Raw genomic sequence first — 23,566 nt, forward strand, 5'->3', positions numbered from 1 at the left:
ACTAAAGTAAAATCTTTGGTTAAATTTTTTTCTAGTAACAAAAAAGACACGAACTAAAATTAAGTTCACTTTGACGTCCATACTTTTGGCAGTAAGCTAACTTTGTTGGAGTTGAATCTATTTTTTTTTATCTAAATTGCGCCTAAAAATAAGCCGTGGCAGCCAGTAGTGGTAGTTGACCTACCGCCTCTCCAGCAGAGGGTCGCGGGTTCGAATCCGTGCTTGCAAGCACGGATTCGAACCCTACCCTCGATCCCCCCTGACCCTCTGATTTTTTCGGAAATCTCTTAGTTTTTCGGAATTCTTGTGCGAAATTTAATTTGAAAGTTACTGCAAAGCAATTTAATAATATGTATTATGAATCTGCATTGCCTCGCGTGGGAACTACAGCCCAAGTTCTCTCATTGTGAGCGGAGGCTTGTGCCCAGAAGTGGGACCATATCATAAGACTAATAATTATTATTATAAATTGTGCATAATTGTTTTTTCAAGCAAACCAGCGTTTCGAGCTCTTCAAAGGTCCCATAGTTGCGGCTGTTTTGGTTTGTTTGAAAATACGAAAAATAGTTTTAAATTCAATGTTGCCATCGCGAAAATCTACGAAAGCTAGATTTCTATTATGTTGGTGCCAATTCAGTGATTCACGAAACGAATAAAATTAGTTCTTAAAAGACCATCATTTAACTAAAACTCGAGGTCTTGATAACTTTCTTTAACTTAGGAGTTAAGCACTTAAGATGTGACGTAGGAGATATCAATTCCGTTCTCAGTGAAGCCAATTTAGAAAACAATTTGAGTCTCAAAGAAAACTTTGTTACTTTGAAACTTATACTACTATTTTTTTTTAAGTTTGCAATCAGTGCCTCTACCACGAGTTTACTGTGACAGGTGTTGCTATCGACCGCGTAAATTATTTCACAATTTTATATGGCGAATTATAGAGCGCTAATAGAGATCACAAGAAGAAACAACATTTTGTATACAAACATTTTACACGGTCGCTAGCGACAACTGTCACAATACACTCGTCGTAGAGGCACAGGTTAGTATGATTGTCTGGTATTTACAGTGGCAATAACAGAAGAAACTCTCCACTGGCCTGTGAAAGACGCTGACTCGGATTCCACATCATCAGTCCACCTTCCTCCGAAGGTCAACCAATCTCCAGAGAAGGATCTTGAAGATGAATTTGATCAGACTTATTGTGAGTATTTTATTTTTTATTATTATTAAATGTCAAATAGTCTTCATTCAGTGAAACATGTTGGAATTTAAGGACTTAAGAGTCTATACAACCTCAAACGGGTTTGGATGATTACGCATGACAGTACAAGCGTTGAATCAGTCAGGAAAAAAGTGTATAGTAAAATTGAGGATACACACTGATTAATATATGGGCTGATAACATTATGCCTATAAATTTTCACGATAGAAAGAAAACAAACTTAACTCGAAATTTTACAAGAAAACCGCTGTATTCAATATAGGTAATTTACATATACCAATGTTTTTTTTTGTATCAACTGAACTAAATAGAACACGTGTATTCGATATACATTTTTCAAATGGTTTTAATTTCGTTTGTAAAAAAATAAATTCCGAAATAAAGCCAGTGTCTTTGACCGTCACCGTCTTAGTAGGGGAAAAATTTTTATTCGACCTGAGGTAGTGTCCTCTTAATCTAGAATGTAGACCTAATACTTATACGTACAGCTTTATTATGCGAAATGTAAACATTTGCATGAGTGTTAAAAAAAGATAATAGTGAGATTACAAACTTAAAACTAATTGTAAAACTGCCTCCGTGGCCGAACGGTTACCATGCCGGACTGCCACGCAGAGGTCCCAGGTTCGATTCCCGGGCCGAGAGAAATACTTGTATGGCCTACAATTATATCTCTCGTGAGTTTGGGTGTAATTTGTGGTTGTCTATGTGTGTGTCCATGGCACCCGCGACACAGGGTTTCCCTAGTGCGGGGCTGTTGAGTGTGTGCGTTATAAAAAAAAAAAAAGTCTAACACGTTTCATTAATATTAAGCTCTTAAGTATTTATAAGTTGATTTTTAATTTACTTAACCATTGCTGCCTACAAATGGGCCAAGGACCCTATTGTCACAAGCCGAGGTAGCAATGAACAAACCATGCATGTAGCTGTGGAGAAGATGACAACGAGCTGTAGGATGCAAAAAGTATGGTATAATGATGGACATAAGCGTTTTGAGAACCGTCTCTTGACGTGCTAGTTTTGTCTTGACTGGGAACACCATGTTAGAGATCATCTTCATATTTATTTATTCATTATACTTTCCACTGCTGGGCATGGGTCTCCTAAGCATAGGGTTTTTACGCCATAATGGACCTACACGTTTTTATAAGGTTGTAGGCCTTTTTCGTCGTGCAGGTTGTCCTCGATGCTTTTCTTTACCGTTAGCAAGAGAACTTGGAATTCAATTTATAGGTTCAAGCTGCAGGGATTCGAACCGGGCATCTCTTTACACGCGTTATGTAAGAACAAGAACGACTTGAATCTGTATCTTTGCGGAACTTTAAACACGAAATTAAATTTTAAAATAAAAACAAATTCAAATTTGCTTCATTAAGCAAAGAAAATCCTTACTAATTGCTTCAGAGAATTCGCGTTAAGAAAACAATTAAAATTCACAAATACTTTAATCTCTACTCGACAGAGGTAACGTTTTTCTGTGAATGGTAGCTATTTCTATAATTTACGAGCATTTATATTAATAAGACACCCAAACGTTGACATTATCTATTTAAAAACAATAATTAATTTTCTTTCAAAATTATAAATAAATATTTTGAAAATTTTGGACCAAACGGTACTCTCGGTCAGCTTACTATATACCTTCTTATCACCAGGGACCAGTCTGTCCCTGTGATATGTCACTCGATATTATAAAAATAAAAAATAAAAATATATATAACTGGATTTTTTTTGTTATTCAGCAACCACCCGGACGCTGATCCTCGGCAGAAGATCGTACTGTCCTCAAGTGAACGCCCGAGGTCTGCATTGGAACTGGACGATGGCTGGTACTTATGCTGTCCAACCTTGTCCTGGAGGTGCCACTGGTTTGGCTAGGTGGAAGTGAGTAAATTTGTTTATACTAAGTACATCGCTTACGCTTTGTAGACATTTATAGGAACGTTACTTGTAACTTTAGTAAAAAAAAACCGACCTCAAAAGTTCGTGGAATTACATCTATTTGCCAAGTAGCAGTAGAAAGTCCTTGTGAAAGAGTTCGTCCAGGGTAGTACTGCCACCTTACCTATTTCTGCCGCAAAGCAGTAATGTCAGCATTACTGTGTTCCGGTTTCGAAGGGTAATTACAGGCACATGGGACTTGTCAACTTATGTCTCAGGGTGACGGGCGCAGTGGTAGTGCCCCTCAGATCTTTGCAATTTAAAGCTCTGAGTGACACTGTAATTGTTATGGACAGGCATGTAGCTTAATATCAGGCGCACGACTTGTTCGTCCCGTCACTTGATGTTGTAAAAAAAAGTTTTATTGAAATCGGTTACCGGAAAGTACGCGAACCGATTCATTCCCTAGTTTGCCACTCTTATTAGAGGTGGAATATTTTCTTCAAATTTAAATGGAACCACTGCCGAGGTACCCTCTTTCCAACAAAAAATTAATCATCAAAATCGGTTTACAAATTAGTTGGAGTTATAGCGTAACATACATACAAGAAAACAGTCGAATTGAGAACCTCCTCCTTTCTCTGGAGTCGGTTAAAAAATATTTAAAAATCATCGTAGTAAAACATCGTGTTATTCAATAAACTTAATATTACATACAAATTAACATTTCAAGCAACATTTTTTGAAATTTCCAGATGCACAATATCTCCACACCATCACATAGAAGAAGATCGTCCCCGACGAAGAAACCCAGGACTGCAATCCGGAGAGAACTATCACGACTTGGGACTGGACCAGCCTGACAATCGGCAGATGCAGCTGATTAGACGACTTGGCTCTGAAGCCTTGCTGAAAGGTACGTCAATGGTTTAGGAAGTCAATATTGCTGGTGTCTCAAAAAGTATTTTACTAAACTTCATTGTCAAGGAAGTATTTAGTAGCAGTAGAGCTCCTTGTGATAGAGTTCGTCCAGGGAAGTATTGTATTAAATTACCTTAACTTTTTCTGCCGCCAACCAGTAAGCTCTGGTTTTAATGGGTGCCGGGGAAATTACCTACACTGCAAGTGCTATGGACAGGCGTGTCGCTTAACACCAGGCGCACGACTTGTTCGTCGTAAAAACAAGAAAAAAGATCGCCATTATAATGGCGTATTCACTTACTTGAAATGCATCTCTAAATTTGAGTGATCTTAGTCTGTTTAAGATCGGCTTTATAATGCCTTAAAAATTGTTTTCGATTTAACTTCTTCATTGTTGCTAAAATAGAAACGTCTGACAGGTGCAATTCCCAACTTCTAGAAGTGTCTAAAAGTGAAAAGCACTTTTATTTGGAATTAGAAAACAAGATTTTTTCAACGAAGCTTAGGTCATCTATGTAGTTAAATGACATACTGGGGTAGAATCGGACATTATCCTTTTGCCTTTGACCGTCATTTCTTCACTATTACCTTGCTTCTATACATATGGAAAAAAACGAAGCTGTAAGAAGCATTATTGGTAATCAGGTCGCGATGGAGACGCTCCAGAACACATGATTGACTACCGAGGCAGTCCAAGTTTGCCTGATGCTCAGGCTTCCATTACCAATCCGCATCCTACAGATGAATATTATGGTAAGTACTTTTTTCCTTAAAGGTGAAGAGTACTTGAATAAAGTAGATGCGAATGAACGACTATGTTAGGGTTATTAGCAAGCGAAGGTCTAGCCGTGTTTTCTTATAGCTGAAGTATTGTTTTGATTTTAATGCTGTTGCCTATCGGATAGCACAGGACCGGTGCGGTTAAGAATCTGTTTAATTTAGCAATAAATTTCTGTTACAGCAGACACAATCCCAGAATGGCATGGACCAACACCAGACCTGAGCGAGTGTCGTTCAGTATGGCTCAACAGCCTGGAAGCCAGAGTCAGGGAGGGAGAGTCCCTGCTCAGCATTAGCAACGATTTGGCCCAGGTATTTATTAATTCTTGATCTTGAAGGTGGTGATTCCAAGAAAAGCTTTGCAAGAACTAAAAATAACAGAAAATCGATTTTATATATATATAAATACGCGTGTTCTTGTATCTGGAACGAAATTAATTAAACTTTTTTATTAAAAAAAATCACCTCAATAGTTTGCTTTCGCCGTGTTATTCTATCTGTTCCACTGAAACTGGGTGAAATGTAATAAACCGAATTCATCCCTAATTTGCCTCTTTTAGAGGCAGTATATTTTCTTCAACATAAATTAATGGGAGCGCTACTGAGGGACCCACTTTTTAACAAAAAAGAGTCGTTGAAATCGGTTCACAGATGTCAGGGTAATCGCGTAACATGCACACAAAAAAATGTAGTCAAATTGAGAACCTCTTCCTTTTTTGAGGTCGGTTAATAAATTTTCAGGAATTTCAAAAAACTTATCATAAGCTTTTTAGGGACAACGGGCACGTCTTTAAGATTTAAATTCACCTCTATCCGCTTACGATAAGACTATCTGAACTCCGAGGTATAAAGCGGAGCTAGCATAGAGTGCAAGAGTGCACTCAAATACGACTGTGCAATCAAATTTCAAATACATGCATGTTGTCGTGTGTTAAATATAGGCAGTAAATTAGTACATACAGTATCAAACGTGAACCCTGTAAGGGCACAGCAAAGTAAATTTTTAAGTACATTCTAAATACATCCAGAGTTATTTCATTTAAAATTAGATAAATTAAAAATATACATAAAAAAATAAAATATAAATAATCATCAGTTTAATATCTTTTAAGTTTTTGTTGTACTAACACTTATTAGTTCTATAATTTGCTACCGCACAGAGTTATCACCATTTAGTGCGAATTATTTAAATATTTTTGTGGGAAAGTAAAATCTGATGCATTATTAAAAGTCAAGGAACAAAAATTGTTCTTTATGATGTTAGTAATATAGTCCTGCGAGATTGTGAGTAACTAAGTTACAAATAACGCTGTATACACCATAAATAATTAAATATACTATTCCTAGGTAACGTCTTCAAAAACCCTTTATGGTGGAGATATGATGACAACAACAAGCATAATGAAGAAGCTCGCGCTACGAATGTCGCAGAATGTGCAAACCTTCTCTGATCCCAAACAACGCGAAGCCATCGTCACCGACATGCTGTTGGGAGTTATTAAAACTGGTAAGATATATTTTATTTATAACTCAATAGGACGGTTCTGGTAAATACCAACTGGCCACACTGGATTTACTAGAAAAGCGTGTCAAGATTAGGCTTATAATAAGGTTTAGGCTTATAGGTGACTCGGATTTAGTAAAGGCAGAGCCTTGAGCGCTGCCGTAAAGTTGCTTGCTTATCAGTATTCTACAAGATATATCACGAAGAGATGGAATTGCATTATTTAAATCCGCCCATTCTATCTTCGTGGGACTCGACGTGGACTGGAGTTCCACGCTTGTGTTGTGGACAGAAATGGGTAGTGGGTTAAAAGTACCGAGTTTTAACCCATTTCTGTCCAAAATTGTGGGAAGAAACCGCGAATACGGAATTTCTTATATATTCTTATATTTTTTATTTTTTATTTTTTATTTTTCTTATATTTCTTATATATTCTTTTTTTTATTACTTCTTACAAATTTAGATGTAAAAAAACTTTTTTAGACGAAAACGAAACAACTCCACATAATGGCCACCTTGCAATACTGTGCATGCTCACTAATAAGGATGCTTTTTACGATTCAAGTTTTTAGAAGATCATTTCAATGCGATTTTTAAACGAGTTCTAAACAGTTTTTGCCCTCGATTTCGTGCGTTATTGGATTTAAACCCGATTAGAACACGGCGTTAAGAAAGCGCCCGATTAAAACCTGGGTGCTTGCCTAACTCTGGTTGTGGACATTCCAACGATTCGCACGAAACGTATCGCTTCCACATTTATATGGGGAACGGCAAGAAATAGAATTCCCTGTCTGCAGACTTGTTCGCCGAACGCTATAACTTAGGCCTGTTTGCAAGCGAGAATGCATAGACATGCTGTCGTCGACCTCATCGTCGCTTTCCGACAATTTAATTTCATTTAGAAGTTTATTGAAAATAATTATACACATGCTGGAGCAGTTATTCTTATGAATTATTAATGGCAACTAGGTTGGTTCATAATTTGGAAAAATTTAAAAATAAAAATTCAAAATTTAAAGTATTGAGAATGAGAGTTGACAAATACGCAGATATCCTTAATGTACATGCAAGGCAAAGGCAACATGTGTAGCTTTTTGAACCTCTGTGCTCCCGTTTAAAAAGCACATTGTATAAAACTTTTATGTTGTATTTTGATTAATAAACATTGTAGTAATTTTAAACGTAATTACTTTTAAAATCGTCCTATGAAATCTATATCCGTTTCTTTTCTCCTACAGGATCAAACCTTTTAGAAGAGAGCCAGCGAGCATCGTGGGCTGACCTCAGTGCAGAAGCACAGAATAGAGTAGCCAGTTCTCTGCTCACGCAGTTAGAAGAGAACGCGTTCTTATTAGCCGATGCCGTTACTAAGGAGAAGACTATTTTGCAGATCGTTAAGAATATTTGTAAGTGTTATTCCTGTTTAGTAAAGTTTAAATTTGGTTACCTATCGAAATAACATTTTTCAGAAATAACGTTTGCTCGAATTTTCATAACCTCGAAAGTAATTTTGAGAGAAAAATGTTTTTTTAAACCTTACTTAACCTAACCTAACCGAACCTAATCGTGTCTTTGCGATAAACATCCAACATAGCCTGAAAGAACAACGATTTTGTTATAATTCGGTTTTCGGTGTAATGAAAATTCGAACAAACGATATTTCGGAAAAAAATCGACTTAGTGATAGGTTACCTTTAAATTTGTTTCGCGCGTCTTGCGTGACATGGAATGGATTAATGCCTGAAAAGAACTAAATTTTCTTTTCGTAAAAAGTATGAATGATGATCGGATAACGAACCAAATTTGGTCGCATATGAACGGAAACATTGGGAAAGGACGAATGCGATGTACATAACTTAATCAGATTGCCAAAAGACCAAATGCAATATACGAGAGGATATAAGGTCTTTAGTTTCTCCCACAACTACATTGAGCAACTGGCAAAATAGTTGAGGTATTTCTTAAGACAGGGAACACACCGCCTAGATTCTTTTTTGTGATATTATAACTATAAACAAAAAGTTATTACGATGTGAAGGCGAGATTACATGTAATTGAGTAAGAATACAAGATATTTATTCGCTGAAAAATGGAGTTAACAATGCAGGTCTTATAGTATATGATATTAGATCGTATATTTCATCAAAACTTGACATGCGAATATTTCACAAAATGCTTATTTCACTTTTGATATAGCACGCATTAAAGTTAAATTAAAACAATAGCATAAACAAACTACAACAATTGGAATTTAACCAGAATTTAGGAAGTAAAAAATGTCACATAGAACAATTTTACATTTTATGTTATCAAGTAAAAAATCGTTAATAAAAACAATTCAATAAATCATATTTCTATTACCGTGACACTAAGGACGTGATGCCAACGGCCGAAATCTAGAAAATGACCCCCAAAAACCCTAAAAAAATGTTGTCGGTCGGTCTGTATAACAGCCTGTATACAAGCTATGAGATTTAATCGAGGTATCGATGTCGTTTTTTATTATTTTACTATTTCCACGATACGCTATTCTACTTTTTTAAAGCGTTATTATTTATTATTTACCATACTTCGGTCTTATTTAAATTCAATTAATCACATATTTTGAGATTATTTTGTATTTTTCTTACGTGTTTCAATGCATTTAGAGGGAAAGAGAAAAGAAGAGTAATCGCGGCGCATCTAATTACATTTCTACAATTTTTACGTTTGTCCAGGTCTGTCAGTGCGAGTGCTGGAAGTAAAGAACGTGGAAGACGAAACTTTTCCTTCAACTATCGCGCAGGAACAGTGGAAGGCTTCAGAAGATACAATCACTATACCTAAAGCTGCATTACTTGGTAAGTACTCGTACCGTGATTTAAAATGAGAAGAAAATGTTACATAGTTTGCGTAACTATTCTAGTGCGAAATGGATCAGTGCCACAGAACTCTTCCAATACTTTCATTCTGTAGGTGAAAGGTAAAGGACCTGAAGTCCATATTTTGAAAATTCGATGCTTTTACAAATATTGCTTTAGAATGTTAAAATCACGCAGTGATAAATGACATTAAATTCTATAGTCGTTTGTTTTTTGTTTAACTTGTCATAATAGAGTGAATAAAAACTTCATAGATTTCTCACAAATGGCGCTAAGACAAAAAAGTCATTAGGATAAGATCTAAAAAATTCGTAAAGTCTGCTAAAGATTACTTGCGAGCGTCAGCCATGTATGGTGAATGCGCTGGTTCAGGCCCAACCGAATCGAATATATTTTTCTTAGTGTTCGATCTTCGTATTAATCAATTATAGCAAAGTAGTGGAGTCGTTTCACAAAAAAATATTGAATATCATGTTAGTAAAACATCTTAATAATCAATAAACTAAATATTATTCAGATTGATTTTAATTATTAAAAGCCTCTTTAAAACGCCTTTAGTGTAAATTATATTTGATACTTAATAATAAAACATATACTTGATACTTTAAGGTTCATTACCTCTCACCAACAGAATTGTCTATTTAGTAATTAGCTTTAACGGTGGAGGAAACCCCCGGTGATTAACCCTGCACGTCCTTCTCTACTTCTTCAAGTGCCTCTCCATTATTGAAGGTCGGCATTGAGTCTTCTATATCTTTCTTTGTCCAGAGCTAGCCTGAACAGTTGTTCCACGGTCTTGATGTTACGAAGCCATGGCATCCCAGCTACTTTGCCCATCGTTATAGTGTGCAATAGGTGATGTCTGCATGTCGCAGTACATGATCCAAATAGGCAACCGTCTGCTGCTTGACAGTGCGTACCAACTCCACCTTCTTCGCCATACGTTTAAGGACCTCGACATTCGTGACTTTGTCCGTCCAACTGATGCGGAGCATTCTACGATAACACCACATTTCGAACGCCTCAAGTTTCTTCCTGAGGTCTTCTTTTATGATCCATGATTCGCATTCATAAAGAACGACTGGCCAGATGTAGCACTGCTCTTGCCTAGTGCGGACTTTAATAAATAGCTGCCGGCTGCTTAAAACTTTCCATGTTGTTTTAAAGGATGCTTGGGCAACTTCTATATGCACACAGATCTCTATCACTTTTCCACGTTTTGCACGTCCGAGAAGGTTCGTATAACCATTTTAAAGACATACAGACAACCTAACCCGCATTGGGCCAATATGGTGGACTAAGTCCTAAACCCGTGTCTATGAGTGCGCATAAACGTTGCAGTGTTTCCAGGGCCTTTGAGTCGCAAATTACATTTCGTTACATGAAAAGTTACATTTAACTAGTTCTTTTTCTTTAATTAAAAATTTTAACTGTAAAAGATATAATAATAAAAAAGTTAATACTCTCGAGAATAATTAAGCTATAATCATTAATTGATTGATTTAATTTTGTTTTCGGCATCTTTGAGTTACTTTATTGTCTTATCTGGGTGCGTTCGTAAACTATTTTGGGTTTACAGTAACAAGTATAGTTGAATTTAAAAGGTCTCAAAATCCTCAAAACTTACGAAAAATGTAACCATCTAGCAACATTGACACGTTGATGATTTTTTATTGATTTTCTTTTTTAACTTGATGTTAATTAAATGAAGTAAAAAAACTAAACGTAAAATTAATATTGTTATATACAGACAATCGCCAAAACGACCTAGTTCGCATAGTGTTCTTTGCGTTCGACCGCCTTGAAGAGATCCTCCCACCCACATTCGGCAAGAGCCCCCAGTTCGCAGCCTTCTCTTCGGATTCTTCACCTACCAGTCTGAACTCTGATCGGGAAAAGAGGAATGTTTCCAAGGTTTTGAACTCAAAAGTAAGTATTATTTAGTATTATTAGTTGAATAAAATTCATAAACAAGCAAAATACAAGACGTTGTGTTTTGTATTTTCGCTGTATTGTTAAGTAGCAATCCTTTCAATATAACGTTTGGAAAATTACGTCAATGAAAGCAATAATTTCCATAAACTTCAAAAATTAAAATAAAAAATCCTTACCAGGTGATATCGGCAAGTCTGGGCAACGGGCGTCACATCCAACTCTCCCAAATGGTGCACTTAACTATGAAACATTTGAAGACTGAAAACGTTACCAACCCTGCCTGCGTCTTCTGGGATTACACCTTGCAGTAAGTTGTTTTAGAGTGTAACGTAATTTACCGTCATGATTTTTTCTCTATTGATAAAGAGTACTTACTTACTAAAACGGAGACATCTCCTATACCTTATTTGGAGTAGCTCATACAATTTTATCGGAATTCTTTGAATTAAACTAAACTTTCACTTTTCTAGTATTAACAATAATAAAGACATTTATTCATAAGCCCATGTATAAAGTATAGCACATGGACTGCGCTCCGAAGAAAGAAAGGCACAAGTAGAAAATTTAAAATGCCGAGACTATTCTAGAATATTAGTCGATAGAGTTCCATAAATTGGAGAGGATGTGGGTTATATTTTTCTGTATCTAATACAGCATTATACGTTTTTGACGTAACTGCACTTATGCCATTCTTCAATGAGTCGTGTCAATTATTGAGATAGATTTCTACAACAAATTTAGAGTGACCTTTCTTTCCTGATCACAAACGTGTATATAACTCAATTTTGATAAAAATGTTAGTTGCGCCTTTTTTGTTCCGAAGGCAGACATAGAAAGTAGTGATAGGTAATAGAAACAGTGTAGCCTATGCCATACATTGGTAGTGTTTATCATCAATATTAGCGGTAGAAGTAATAGCAGTAGAGCTCCTTGTGAAAGTGTTCGTCCAGGGAAGTACTGCCACTTACCTATTTCTGCCGCCAAGCAGTAATGTTAGCATTACTCATGTGTGACTTATGTCTCATGGTGACGGGCGTAGTGGCAGTGCCCCTCAGATCTTTGTGACTTAAAGCTCTGAGTGGCACTGCAACTGTTATGGACAGGCGTGTAGCTTACCATCAGGCGCACGACTTGTTCGTCCCGTCACTTGATAATATAAAATATATATATATATATATATTTACCTAACATAAATTAATCAATCTTTCTTTACAGTGGCTGGTCCTCCGAAGGCTGTCAAGTGGAGTGGTCTAATCTTACTCATACGGGCTGCGCATGCTCCCACCTCACGAACTTCGCGGTTCTGATGGACGTCCATGGCGTGGCTTTGGGTGCTAAGCACGAAATGGCGCTGCGGTTATTGACCTTCATCGGTTGCGCCATATCTGCGATTGCTTTGTTGGCTGCTATTATTGTGTTCCAGTGCTTTAGGAATATGAAGGTAAGATTGGTCGCTTCGCAGTTTTAATTTAATTATTAAATTTTAATTTAGTAGCAGAAGAGATCCTTGCAGAAAGGTTGGATTTAATCACTAATTAAAGGAATTTGGTATAAAATAATACAACCTGGTATAGACCACCCGCAAACCAGGGACCCTACCACAGGGTAAGGTCCCTGGTTTACGGGTGCTGGTCTAAGTAGGGAGTCCATTGTTATGGCTCACAGGCTTCGATCTGGGCATATTCCCCTAAATAGTTTTAGTTGTTTAATGAGAAAAGTTAATTCACCTAAGCGCGAAGAGTGTGACCGCGTAGAGGATGTATACCATGTGATGTCGGAAAGTGTACGGGTCGAAGCAGAAAGGTGCCAGTTCTTTATGCGGTTCCTTATTCTTGGACGAGTCGATATCTTTAACGGTATCCTTTCCTCACCCACATCGGACGTAGCTAAGGCGCTATATAAATTGGTAGCCAAATGCATTAGTAGACGATAACAATGTAACGCAGAGCGATAGGGGTGGCATATTCACTGTGTGAAAGAACCCTTTTGCATTTAAAATAAAGAGAGAAAAAGAAAGCTCAGAGTGACACTGCTATGGACAGACGTGTCGCTTAACGCCAAATGCTCGACTTGTTTCTTCTATTCGTCGCGTCACTTCATATGATAAAAAAATTATGTTTAAAAAATTAAATTTACCCAAGCACTTGTCTACATAAAAGTTGTAAAAACAGAAACTGCAATCGACAAATTTTCATACACAACTGGTTTATATTACTTACTGACAACAACTCTGATGACGTAGCGATAGAACCTTGTAAAGGGAACTTTCATACTCACCCTTAACAATATTTATAAATTAACATAGTGTACGCCATACTGAAGGGGCTTTTTAGTAACTTGACATTTTTTGGTTTTGGTTTGGTTTTTGAGGTTTAGCAGGAGTCGAGAGACGACTGAGATGGGGAATAAGCTTTACTGAGGTGATGAGTGCTAGAAATTATTATTTTTGTCCACAGTCTGACCGCGTGCTAATCCACAAGAATCTCTGCGCCTGCTTGCTGATAGCTGAAGTCGTGTTCATGTGTGGCATCGATCAGACCCAAGATCGCATCCTATGCGGAGTCATTGCAGGGCTGCTGCATTACTTCTTCCTCGCTGCTTTCGCTTGGATGTTTTTAGAAGGTATTGTGTTATGATAATTCCTTGTCAAAGGTTTTCCGTAGTATATCAAACTTATGTCTGCAAATGAAGGAAGCGAAACCAAATGCCAGAAACTGCAGTAGCAGTAGAGCTCATTGTGAAATAGTTCGTCCAGCGTATTACTTATTTCTGCCGCCAAGCCGTAATGTCAGCATTACCGTGTTCCGGTTTTAAAGGGTAAGGGTGCTAGTGAAATTTCAGGCACACGGTATTTGTCAACTTATATATAATGGTGACGGGCGCAGTGGCAGTTCCCCTCAGATCTTTGTGATTTAAATCTCTGAGTAGCACTGCAACTGTTATGGATAGGCGTGTAGCTTACCATCATACTGTAAAAAAAGACTGAAAGTGGCGGTTAAAACCAGTCTCTGATTACATTGTTGTCATATTTATCATAACATTCCAGGTTTTCATCTCTACGCAATGCTAGTCGAAGTTTTCGAGCCGGAACGTCCTCGCGCTCGCTGGTACTGCGCCAGCGCATACCTTGCGCCTGCACTAGTCGTACTAGCCAGTGCGGCAGCGTTTCCTGCTGGTTACGGTACTTCGAGGCACTGCTGGCTGTCCACTGACCGTTTATTTGTTATGAGCTTCGTTGGACCTGTCGCTCTCGTGTTGGCGGTAAGATAAAACTTTATTTTTGTCCGTCAAATAAGCACGCCAAATCGTCCATAACCACCAACTTAGCAGTGAATTGCATGGTGTTGCGAATTATGAATCGATTTAAGGCATATGGCTATAGGGTACGACTACAAGTTGTAGTTATAGGGTATGGGTATGACAACATATTTGAAGTTTTTTAACATTGTAAAGTCCAGTCAGCTGAGTCAGGCGAGATGATGGAACGTCGTTGGTGTAGTATACTAATATTAAATATATTTTTAATTTGAAAACTAAATTGCTCATTAAAAGATTATCATAAAAAAAACCTACTTCAAAATTTACCTACCTCATAAAAAAGCTCAAAGTCAGCAACAAGCTATGGAGCGTGCAGTGCTCGGCATTTCTCTACGTGATCGAATCAGAAATGAGGAGATCCGTTAGAAGAACGAATGTGATCGAAATAGCTCGAAGGATTAATAAGTTGAAGTGGCAGTGGGCAGGGCACATAGCAAACAGTGTGGAGGGAGAGTCCCCACATAACCCCTGAGTCTCCCTGGGCTCAGGGGTATCCATAAAGATTTCCCCCCCGTCAAAAAAATAAAAATAAAAAAGGGCACACGGCCGTTGGGGCAGAAATGTTCTCGAATGGAGACCACGAACCGAAAGGCGTTCAGTGGGACGACCCCCTACTAGATGGATGGATGTCTTGGTAAGGGCGGCGGGTAACCGACGGATGCACGTCGCGTCCGATCGGCTAGTCTGGAAATCTTTTGGGGAGGCCTATGTACAGCAGTGAACGTCTTCCGGATAATATGATGATGATGAGAATACACCCATACATCATGCAATAATTTTGTGTTTCAGGCCAACTGGATTTGCCTCAGCATGGTAATTTACATGATGTGCCACCACTCCACCGTCTCTATTAAGGCAAAAGAAAACTCCAAACTTTACAAAATCAGGTAATAATCTAGTTTAAAGTAATAATTTATAATTTTGCAAATTTAAAGTCATGAATTAATCATAATGCATTTAAATCCATTTTACTGTTGATTTACTGTATCTACCTAATCTATGTAAAATTAATTTTAACATAAATGTAAGAACGGCGTCCTGGTGACCTGTAATACAGGAATTTTTATGCCTATCTCAGGCACCAGTCTCTCGCAAATAAGGTTTTAATGTAGAAGAAACTCGTTAGTCAGTAAGCATTTATACAATTTACCTTGTATGTTGAGAGAAAATACATAAATTATTATTATTATTATTATATTGTTATTACTCATAATATCGCACTGCTATTACAATAGTGTTGCAATTCCAAATATGTAAAATTTAAGAATATACTATCGTTGAACGTAGAATTTTATTCTCTACACGTCAATAAAACCGTCGTTGAAATATAGTGAGAAACAATTAAAAGATCTCCGCTAAACTCAATATGAGTTAAACTTTTTGTGAGCTAGTTCTGGACAAAACAGTCCTAATGCAAAATATGAAATTATTTTTTCCCTGAAAAAATACACTTTTTGAGTTAATACACCATTGTATTAACAGTGCCATATGATGAGCGAAACACATGTTCTAGTGTCTGATAGTACACAGAAAAACATTCTAAATCTTCTGCCATTTTATGTTACATATTCAATGTATTTAGTATGTTATTTCCTTTATATAATGCTATGTAAATACACGTTATTCGTCGGAACTAAGCTTTCTATCAAAACTCTGAAAAAAGAAAAATAAAAAGCAAAGACTCAAAAAGAACGCCTTGCGCCTATTGGTGATCCTTGGCTGGAAAACATTACAGTGTATGCCATCGATACGATAATAGAAGAAACCTTATTGCGCATGCGCATGTCATACACATGAATAGGTCTAATAGAGGTCCTTGTGAAAGAGTTCATCCGTTGAAGTACTGCCATCATACCCATTTCTGCTGCCAAGCGATAATGTGATTATTACTGCATTTCGGTTTTGAAGGATGCTGGTGAAATTACAAGCACTTGGGATTTGTCAACTTATGTCTAAATGTGACGGCCGCAGTTAAAGTGGCTCTAGCTATAAGTGGCACCGCAACTGCTATGGACAGGAGTGTCGTTGACCATTAGACGCACGACTTGCTCGTCTCCCATCACTTGTTATAATTTAATAAGCACTAGACAAAAGTGCTCCAATTCCGATGGTATCTACGTTAATCTTGTTGTTAACTGTTTGTTATAAAAAAGGTTATCTTGTATATCGACGCTTGGAAGACGAAATGGGTTAAGCGACACTTTTGGTCATATTGAGTTATATATATCGTTGGAATAAGTAACATTAGCTGATTACAACGGTATATATAACTTAATATTATAGTTTTTAGAAGATCTATTAAAATTTTAACAAATATTTTATCTCTAATTCCAGGGTATGGCTGAACAGCTCACTAGTGCTAGCTTTCTTACTCGGTTTGACATGGACGTTCGGGCTACTGTACTTGAACGAGCAGACTGTCGGCGTCGCATACGCATTTACCATTCTCAACTCCCTGCAGGGGTTGTTTATTTTCATCTTCCACTGTTTGCAAAATGAAATCGTAAGTATACATTTACAGTTTAATTCAATCTTACGCATGTACGGTACAGGGTAGGATCAATTAAGGAAATAAAGTTTTCTGAATTGGTTCTAGTCTGCGCATTTTACACTTTAAAACCAAGATATATTATTATTATTCTATTGTTAAGTTCAATTTATATGCTGCTGAAGATAAGAAACCTAGAAGTGTTGTATATTTTAAATATATGTTATTATTATTTCGTATCTTATACCAATACAAATTATTGGGGACCACTTTTCACACTATCTAACTTATTACAAGAGAAAAGTGTAGCAAAGACATAATTTTCAATTTTAAATAATCTTTGCAAAATGACGATCGAATACTTGAATGGTGAATTTAGAAACGTAGGCGCGTGCGTATGTATAATACATGCGTACATACTTACGTGCATGGGTGCGTATTGCTAATAATATTAATATTGAGTTTGCTATCTATCCTCGCCTTAGAGTGAAAACCTCGCATACGCGGTTTCACATAGTTCGTTTTTACTGATTTTTGTTGACGAAAAACCTATAAACTTCTTGCTCATGTATATTATTAAAGTAATATAGTATCTGAAAGGGGTATAATTTAACTAATTATAATCTCAGTACAGAGTACTAAAAAAACTGACCTCAATAGTACGTGTAATTACATCTATTTGCCAAGTTTTATTGAATTTCGCCACTACACGGAACTTGACACAGGAAATAATAAAAATCGGTTCTCACTACTCAAGGTATATATAGAGAGAAAAACGCCTTGAATTGGAGAATAGCAAAATCAACCATTAAAATAATTGCTCCTTATAATAAAATGTACGCGCTATGTATAAAAATGAATCTTCATGCGTGAACAGCCACCCTTAGAGGTGGATGGTTTTCTTCAGAATTAAATGGGTGGTCCTGTGGAGGTACCCTCTTTCCAACAAAAAAAGAATCATAAAAATCTCCACACATGTTCACAAACATACAGTCGAATTGAGAACCTCCACCTTTTTTAAAGTCGGTTAAAAATGCAAACTACAAACATTTTTGCGTATACTACATTTTACACCACATTTTTGTCTTCGTCCTGAAAAACTACATAGAAATCACATAAGAGGTTTTCAGTCTAAGACGACGCTTTGAGAGTCTACTTAGCTTGATTAAGAAATCTCAAAAAATAATTTTACTCTGCAGTTTCAAAAGGAATGCGCGCGCCTCGGCCGCCGTCACCCCTGGCTTTCATGTTGCCTCCATTTCACGACATCATCGTCTTCACAACCGTTACCCAACAACGCACCCACCGCCTCCTGCTCCAACCACGTTGACACACGTCAAGGGTCTACTAAAGGAAGACGGTACCATCAGAGTGCGGCAGCTGAGAGCGACGACATTGTAGACCCTAGAGATGTTACGGTAAATTGTTCTTTATATTCTTATATATTCGAAGAATGTCCATTATGCATATATATTAAGACGCGATATGTACAGTATATATATATAAAAAAAAATACTTTACAGCGCGTCAATACCCACACGCCCTCGGAGCGTAAGGGTTATCACATTATTATTATAGTGATTTAGTAAATCACTCTGAATTTGATTTGTTCTGTATAGTTAAAGAAATATTATTTGCAACGATGAATGTTATCTCTCAGAACGTTTATTCTATCTATTGCAACGGAATAATAAAACCATTACAACGTCTTTTACTCAAAGTATATATTGATTTAATGATCTTGGTCCGTTCGATGGCCATGTCAGTCAGTCATGGGTGCGCTAATAGTATTTTACAATCATTCAGCAATAGCAATCATTGCATAATGAGGGTTCTTAAAGTCGAGTCGTGTTTATACATTTTTAAATAGGTGCGAGATTTTAAAACCTAATTATGTAATGATTGTATACAATAATTTTTCTAGGAGTAAATAAAATAATGAAACAGAATCAATATTTAATATATTTTGTTAACAGTCCATGACTACAAATGCAGTTCGTCTTTTTGATAAATTTTAAGCCATTTATTAGGGTAGGCAAATGTTCCACCATAGAGCCTCTATATATACGAAAGCCAGATAAACGCTACAAAATAAAAAAACCCAAGAGATAGAACTGGCCAAATGCCGCATTACGAGCCCGGGCGCATGACTTTTAGGCCAATGTAACCGATCAGGAGGCAATATAACGATTAAGTAGCGTCCTAATTGATATTTAGTTAGCAAAAATACGACGTTCTTTTTTGAAAGTCATTATAATTCTGTGTACAGAGCTTTAATGAATTTATAAGTATTAATACAAAAATCGAACACTCAGAAAAAATCCTTCGATCTCATAGATGGCGCTACGACTAAAAAGTCGTTGAAAAACCAAATACAAAGACACGACGCAAGCACATGGAAATTCGTGAGGTCCGCTGGTTCGTTCCGTTGCTTAGTTGGTATAGCGTCTGGCGCGGTAAGCTAGAAGACGTCGGTTCGAATCCGGCCGGATCGAAGGAATTTTTTCTGAGTGTTCGATCTTTGTATTAATAATTATAACAAAAAATAATTGAATATTAATTAAATAAAAATTTAATGAAATTTTTCTGTTCAGTGGCGAGTACCATAAACGATAGAATTTTGATTCAGAACTAAAAGCGAGAGCGCCTTTATGATATGGTTTTAAAATTACAATTGACAGATTGTACATTTATTGACAGATTATACATTGATTGTACAGGAGTTGAAAAATGCTTTTTCTTAATTCTAGTTTTGAATTATTTCTTTACTCATCAGGTCATTTTTTAAACTGTAGTTACTATATAAAATACTGACTGCCGACTCTTTTCCTACTAATTGAACATAGTTAGTTCCGTATAAAGATTATCAAGTTTAGAATAAGTGCCAATGCGGAAAAGTGTTTAAACTAGTTTGCACTATATAGATGACACGTGCGTTACCGAGATGGCTCACTATTTTGTCCTATTGTACTCTAAAGATGAAGCAATAAGACGAATCCGTGCAAATAATATTTCGTCAACTGTAATATGTAATGGCTTATACGCAATTTCCTTGACAATTAATATTCACGGCCAGTCTTTGTAAGACTCAACTCTTCAACCAATCATTTTTTTGGGCCTAAGATCGAAACAACTGTAATTCGTGCTTTGTACATCATTACAATTTGATGATTGGTCGATAGTTTTTTCACATCCCGCAGGCCTTGAAGGGGTCATGAATGTGTGCTTATAAGTTGAGGTCAAGTTCTTCGACTTGGTAGGCTCTGTTTATCTGGCAAAAATGCCTTAAACCTCTTTTAGAAATAAATAAATAAATTTATAGTTCGTAATTGGTGATGGAATACATTTTTGGGACATTTTTATTCATCTGTTATACACACACTGGCACATTTAACGTAACAAAAAAGCGGGAATACAAAATAGTAATATTTATATTTCTAATATTAATAATTTAGATTATGTGGCAGAGCAGAGATGGCTGAAAATTTATAAATTGTAACAGTTTAACACTAATTAAATCACAGTTAATTAATTTGAAAAGAATGCTTAAAGTTAACGAAATTTACTCGAATCAAACCTGCCTGTATTAGTCGGAAATTAAAACAAATAAAAAAATGAAACTCGACAATTTTTTGTTTTCAAATTAGACTTAAAATAAAAAAGGAAAATAAACGTCCAGACTTTTGAAAAAAGCGCTGCATTATTTTGGGTATTTTTCTAGTGTACCGCGAAATGTGCCGGTGAGTGTACTTAAGGGTCATAAGTTCTTTTTCGTATATATAAAAATAAAATTGTTATCATTCAATAATACCTATTACTTAGATGTATGTATAAGGTCACATTTCTCACTGTAAATAAGCAATAAAAACCCAAAATTAAATTTCAATTTGTATTAACAGAGCTCAGCAAGTACATCCGTATCGGCGTCGACAACCAACAACCTGGTTATCAACAACCTAAACGTGGTCGTTAATAACAACAACCATAACAACAATAACGTTATAAATAACGCCGCTGTAGCATCACTAGCTGCCGCTGCCGCCGCACATAGCTACCATTCACATAGAAATAGGAGAAATTCTCAGGAGAATCAAGGTCAAAATTTTGGACCATCCAATTTTGGTCCTACTTTGAACGCTACAGCGGCTAGCTTTCCTCATAATATACCAGAAAGGGATTCAGCCCCTATGTCGCATCTACGCAATCCTATAAACGCAGGAAGCGGCAGATACCCGCAAGGATATAGACAGAATGTACAACAAGGTGCGTATACGCATTAGGGTTGTGGCTAAACTGTAAATATTCGCACTATGAAGTTATTTACGTAATCATTTAGATTATAAATGGAAAGTTATTGGTCTCTCATTGGTTACTTGTGATTGTATGCCTGTAGTCGCCATTGTGGAAAGATAAAAAAATTGTTAATAAATGACTTTATTTCTTATTTAAGTAAAGTTCTTTTTTCACTGAAAAAAAGACAACACACAATAACAACGTACATACTTTACATTGGACAAAGTATAAGATATTCATTGTTTTAATTTATACGTGATATTCCAGTCGATTTATAATTCTGTGAAATTTTTGTATGACATAAAATGGTTCTACTTAAATATTTAAATATTTTTCGTTTAAATATTTTTTAGAGGCGAATATTCGTAGTATAGCCACCGTCCCCAGAGATAGGATTTTCAAAATTCACTTTGCAAATAAAAATAAACCACCAAACCACTTTGGCTTTTCATGTGACTAATTGGTTGAAGACAGCTCAATTTTTGTGTTTACCTTTTGTGTTTTACATTGTTTTGTGTTTTGTTGTTAATATGTGTTACTAACAATTCGAAAAAAAAACACGTTTTGTCTGTATGGACTTTTGAAACACGTTGCGTAAAACTAAACGCAATTACGTGTCCATAAATAAAACCGGTAAGTCCTTTTTCGTTTTATTTCTTTCTGTCACTAACGCTTATAGAAATACTAACTTTCTCTATACTTTCTAAAAACAAACTTCAAATAACACTTTCTTTAGTGGTGTGGTGGTTTTTAAAGATTTAGTTTTCGCATAAATTATATCAAGGTAATTTCTAACGCATTTAATATAAAGTTAAAAGTTGCTTGATCCATTTAGTTAAAATTATAAAATTTAAAAAAATCCTATCTCTATATGATGCGTATGCCATCGCTTAAAATCCTCTATAGATTTCTTTGATCGAAATTTTGTACAAGATATTTTCAGATATTGTCGACGCCCATATGTATGCATTGGTACTTCTATATTATATTATAAACCTGTCTAGCATATAAGTATGTGTATATATAGTACTAGATATCTATGTATTATGTACTACTTTCTAACACGAACAGAGCTACAACTTGCAACAGCCCGAAGGAAGATGGAATATTCGACCATCCGCTCCAATTTATGTACCAAGTGACGAAACAAGATCAATTCGCGTTCCAACGCCGCAAAATATACCGCATAGTGCATCGCATACGCAAAGCATAGCGTCGATGCACAGCTACAGAAACAATATCGACGTTAACGATTACCAGAATCTTCGATCGCGGTCGCCATCTTGTTTTTCCAACAAAATGGCGGCGTCAATTGGCGCGAACGAGTGGGCTCTCATGGCGAATGCGGGTGTATGGAAGGTGAGGGGAGGGCTGTATAAATGCTTGGTTGTGAACACGTTTTCTTATTGAGTTTTTTAGAATGCTTTAGTAAGATCTCGAGGTCCACGTGTGTCTATTCACAATTTCACATTGCGTCAGTTTTGTTGGATGTTTTTATTGCTCATTCTTTTAAAAATGGTACATAATCACAATCTCCTTTACTCTTTCGCCATCATTCGTAGGTACCATATCGATGGCTGCGAGGTAAAAGGTGCTAAGCGACACTTAGATTGAAAACGAGTTATATCTAGATAATACAATTTGTGGGCAATATTAGAAGGTCCATTAGATTTAGTTTTACTGTTTCACAAAATTTTACGTGGGACAGATCTAGTTTTATATACAAATTTTATTATCGAATATAATAAATTTGCGACCTAAGTGTCACTTTTTCGTTTTACTTTTCAACAGTTGATATAATCAAATTTTCACTAAATAGTTTAAAATTCCAGCACTACTATTTTTGCACCAGAAGACGTAATATTTAACAGAAAACTCAATTATAGAAAATAACACTCCTTAAGCTCCGACGTGATCCTCCATCTTAGATTTTAGAGCTAGGTTCTTGTTGATAAAAGTAAAATTCATCTCTGAAAATCTTGGAAATGAAACTGTTTTCCGTATCTAAATCGCGCATGTCTGTTTTTTTAAACGTTTCGCGCCCTTTACAAATCTCATGTTCACGGTTGTCACTTCACTTTATATTTTTATGACTCCATCATTACATTAAATGATGATTTGCCCGAAAGAAAAAAATAACAAATTAAAAAAAACACTGAATTCGATTATTACATTAACCAGTGTTGATGGGTTGCTCCACGGAAATACTCAGGGTCTTGGCTGTCTGATACGGTAAAGTCATTGACTTATGTCTAATATCAATGCAAACCATGTTATTTTTCACTATAATTACTAATTGAAAAAAATATATAACTTACAAAAACCTACCTCAAATGTTTATGATTTTACAACTATTTGCT

At 36.2% G+C, this 23,566-nt stretch overlaps 1 protein-coding gene across 6 annotated transcripts in view; it reads left to right on the plus strand.

Moving 5' to 3' along the window:
- LOC113228104 (latrophilin Cirl) overlaps window positions 1-23,566 on the plus strand; it is a 627,124-nt gene that overhangs the window by 599,616 nt on the left and 3,942 nt on the right. For 3 of the 6 annotated variants that reach the window (XM_026461250.1, XM_026461249.1, XM_026461251.1), the window contains 17 exons: window positions 1,070-1,204; window positions 2,968-3,109; window positions 3,862-4,022; window positions 4,673-4,780; window positions 4,989-5,119; window positions 6,155-6,314; window positions 7,550-7,717; window positions 9,029-9,151; window positions 10,923-11,101; window positions 11,287-11,414; window positions 12,323-12,548; window positions 13,564-13,729; window positions 14,154-14,368; window positions 15,215-15,312; window positions 16,760-16,928; window positions 18,113-18,331; window positions 22,278-22,565. In XM_026461250.1, the coding sequence (XP_026317035.1) occupies window positions 1,070-1,204; window positions 2,968-3,109; window positions 3,862-4,022; window positions 4,673-4,780; window positions 4,989-5,119; window positions 6,155-6,314; window positions 7,550-7,717; window positions 9,029-9,151; window positions 10,923-11,101; window positions 11,287-11,414; window positions 12,323-12,548; window positions 13,564-13,729; window positions 14,154-14,368; window positions 15,215-15,312; window positions 16,760-16,928; window positions 18,113-18,331; window positions 22,278-22,565 (2,816 nt within the window). Of the gene's footprint in view, window positions 1-1,069; window positions 1,205-2,967; window positions 3,110-3,861; window positions 4,023-4,672; window positions 4,781-4,988; window positions 5,120-6,154; window positions 6,315-7,549; window positions 7,718-9,028; window positions 9,152-10,922; window positions 11,102-11,286; window positions 11,415-12,322; window positions 12,549-13,563; window positions 13,730-14,153; window positions 14,369-15,214; window positions 15,313-16,759; window positions 16,929-18,112; window positions 18,332-20,812; window positions 21,177-22,277; window positions 22,566-23,566 lie in introns of all 6 variants that reach the window. The other 3 variants (XM_026461254.1, XM_026461253.1, XM_026461252.1) reach the window with 3 other exon arrangements.

Source organism: Hyposmocoma kahamanoa, unplaced genomic scaffold (assembly GCF_003589595.1).
Source record: "Hyposmocoma kahamanoa isolate Upper Pololo Valley unplaced genomic scaffold, ASM358959v1 224, whole genome shotgun sequence".
NCBI classification, from domain to species: domain Eukaryota; kingdom Metazoa; phylum Arthropoda; class Insecta; order Lepidoptera; family Cosmopterigidae; genus Hyposmocoma; species Hyposmocoma kahamanoa.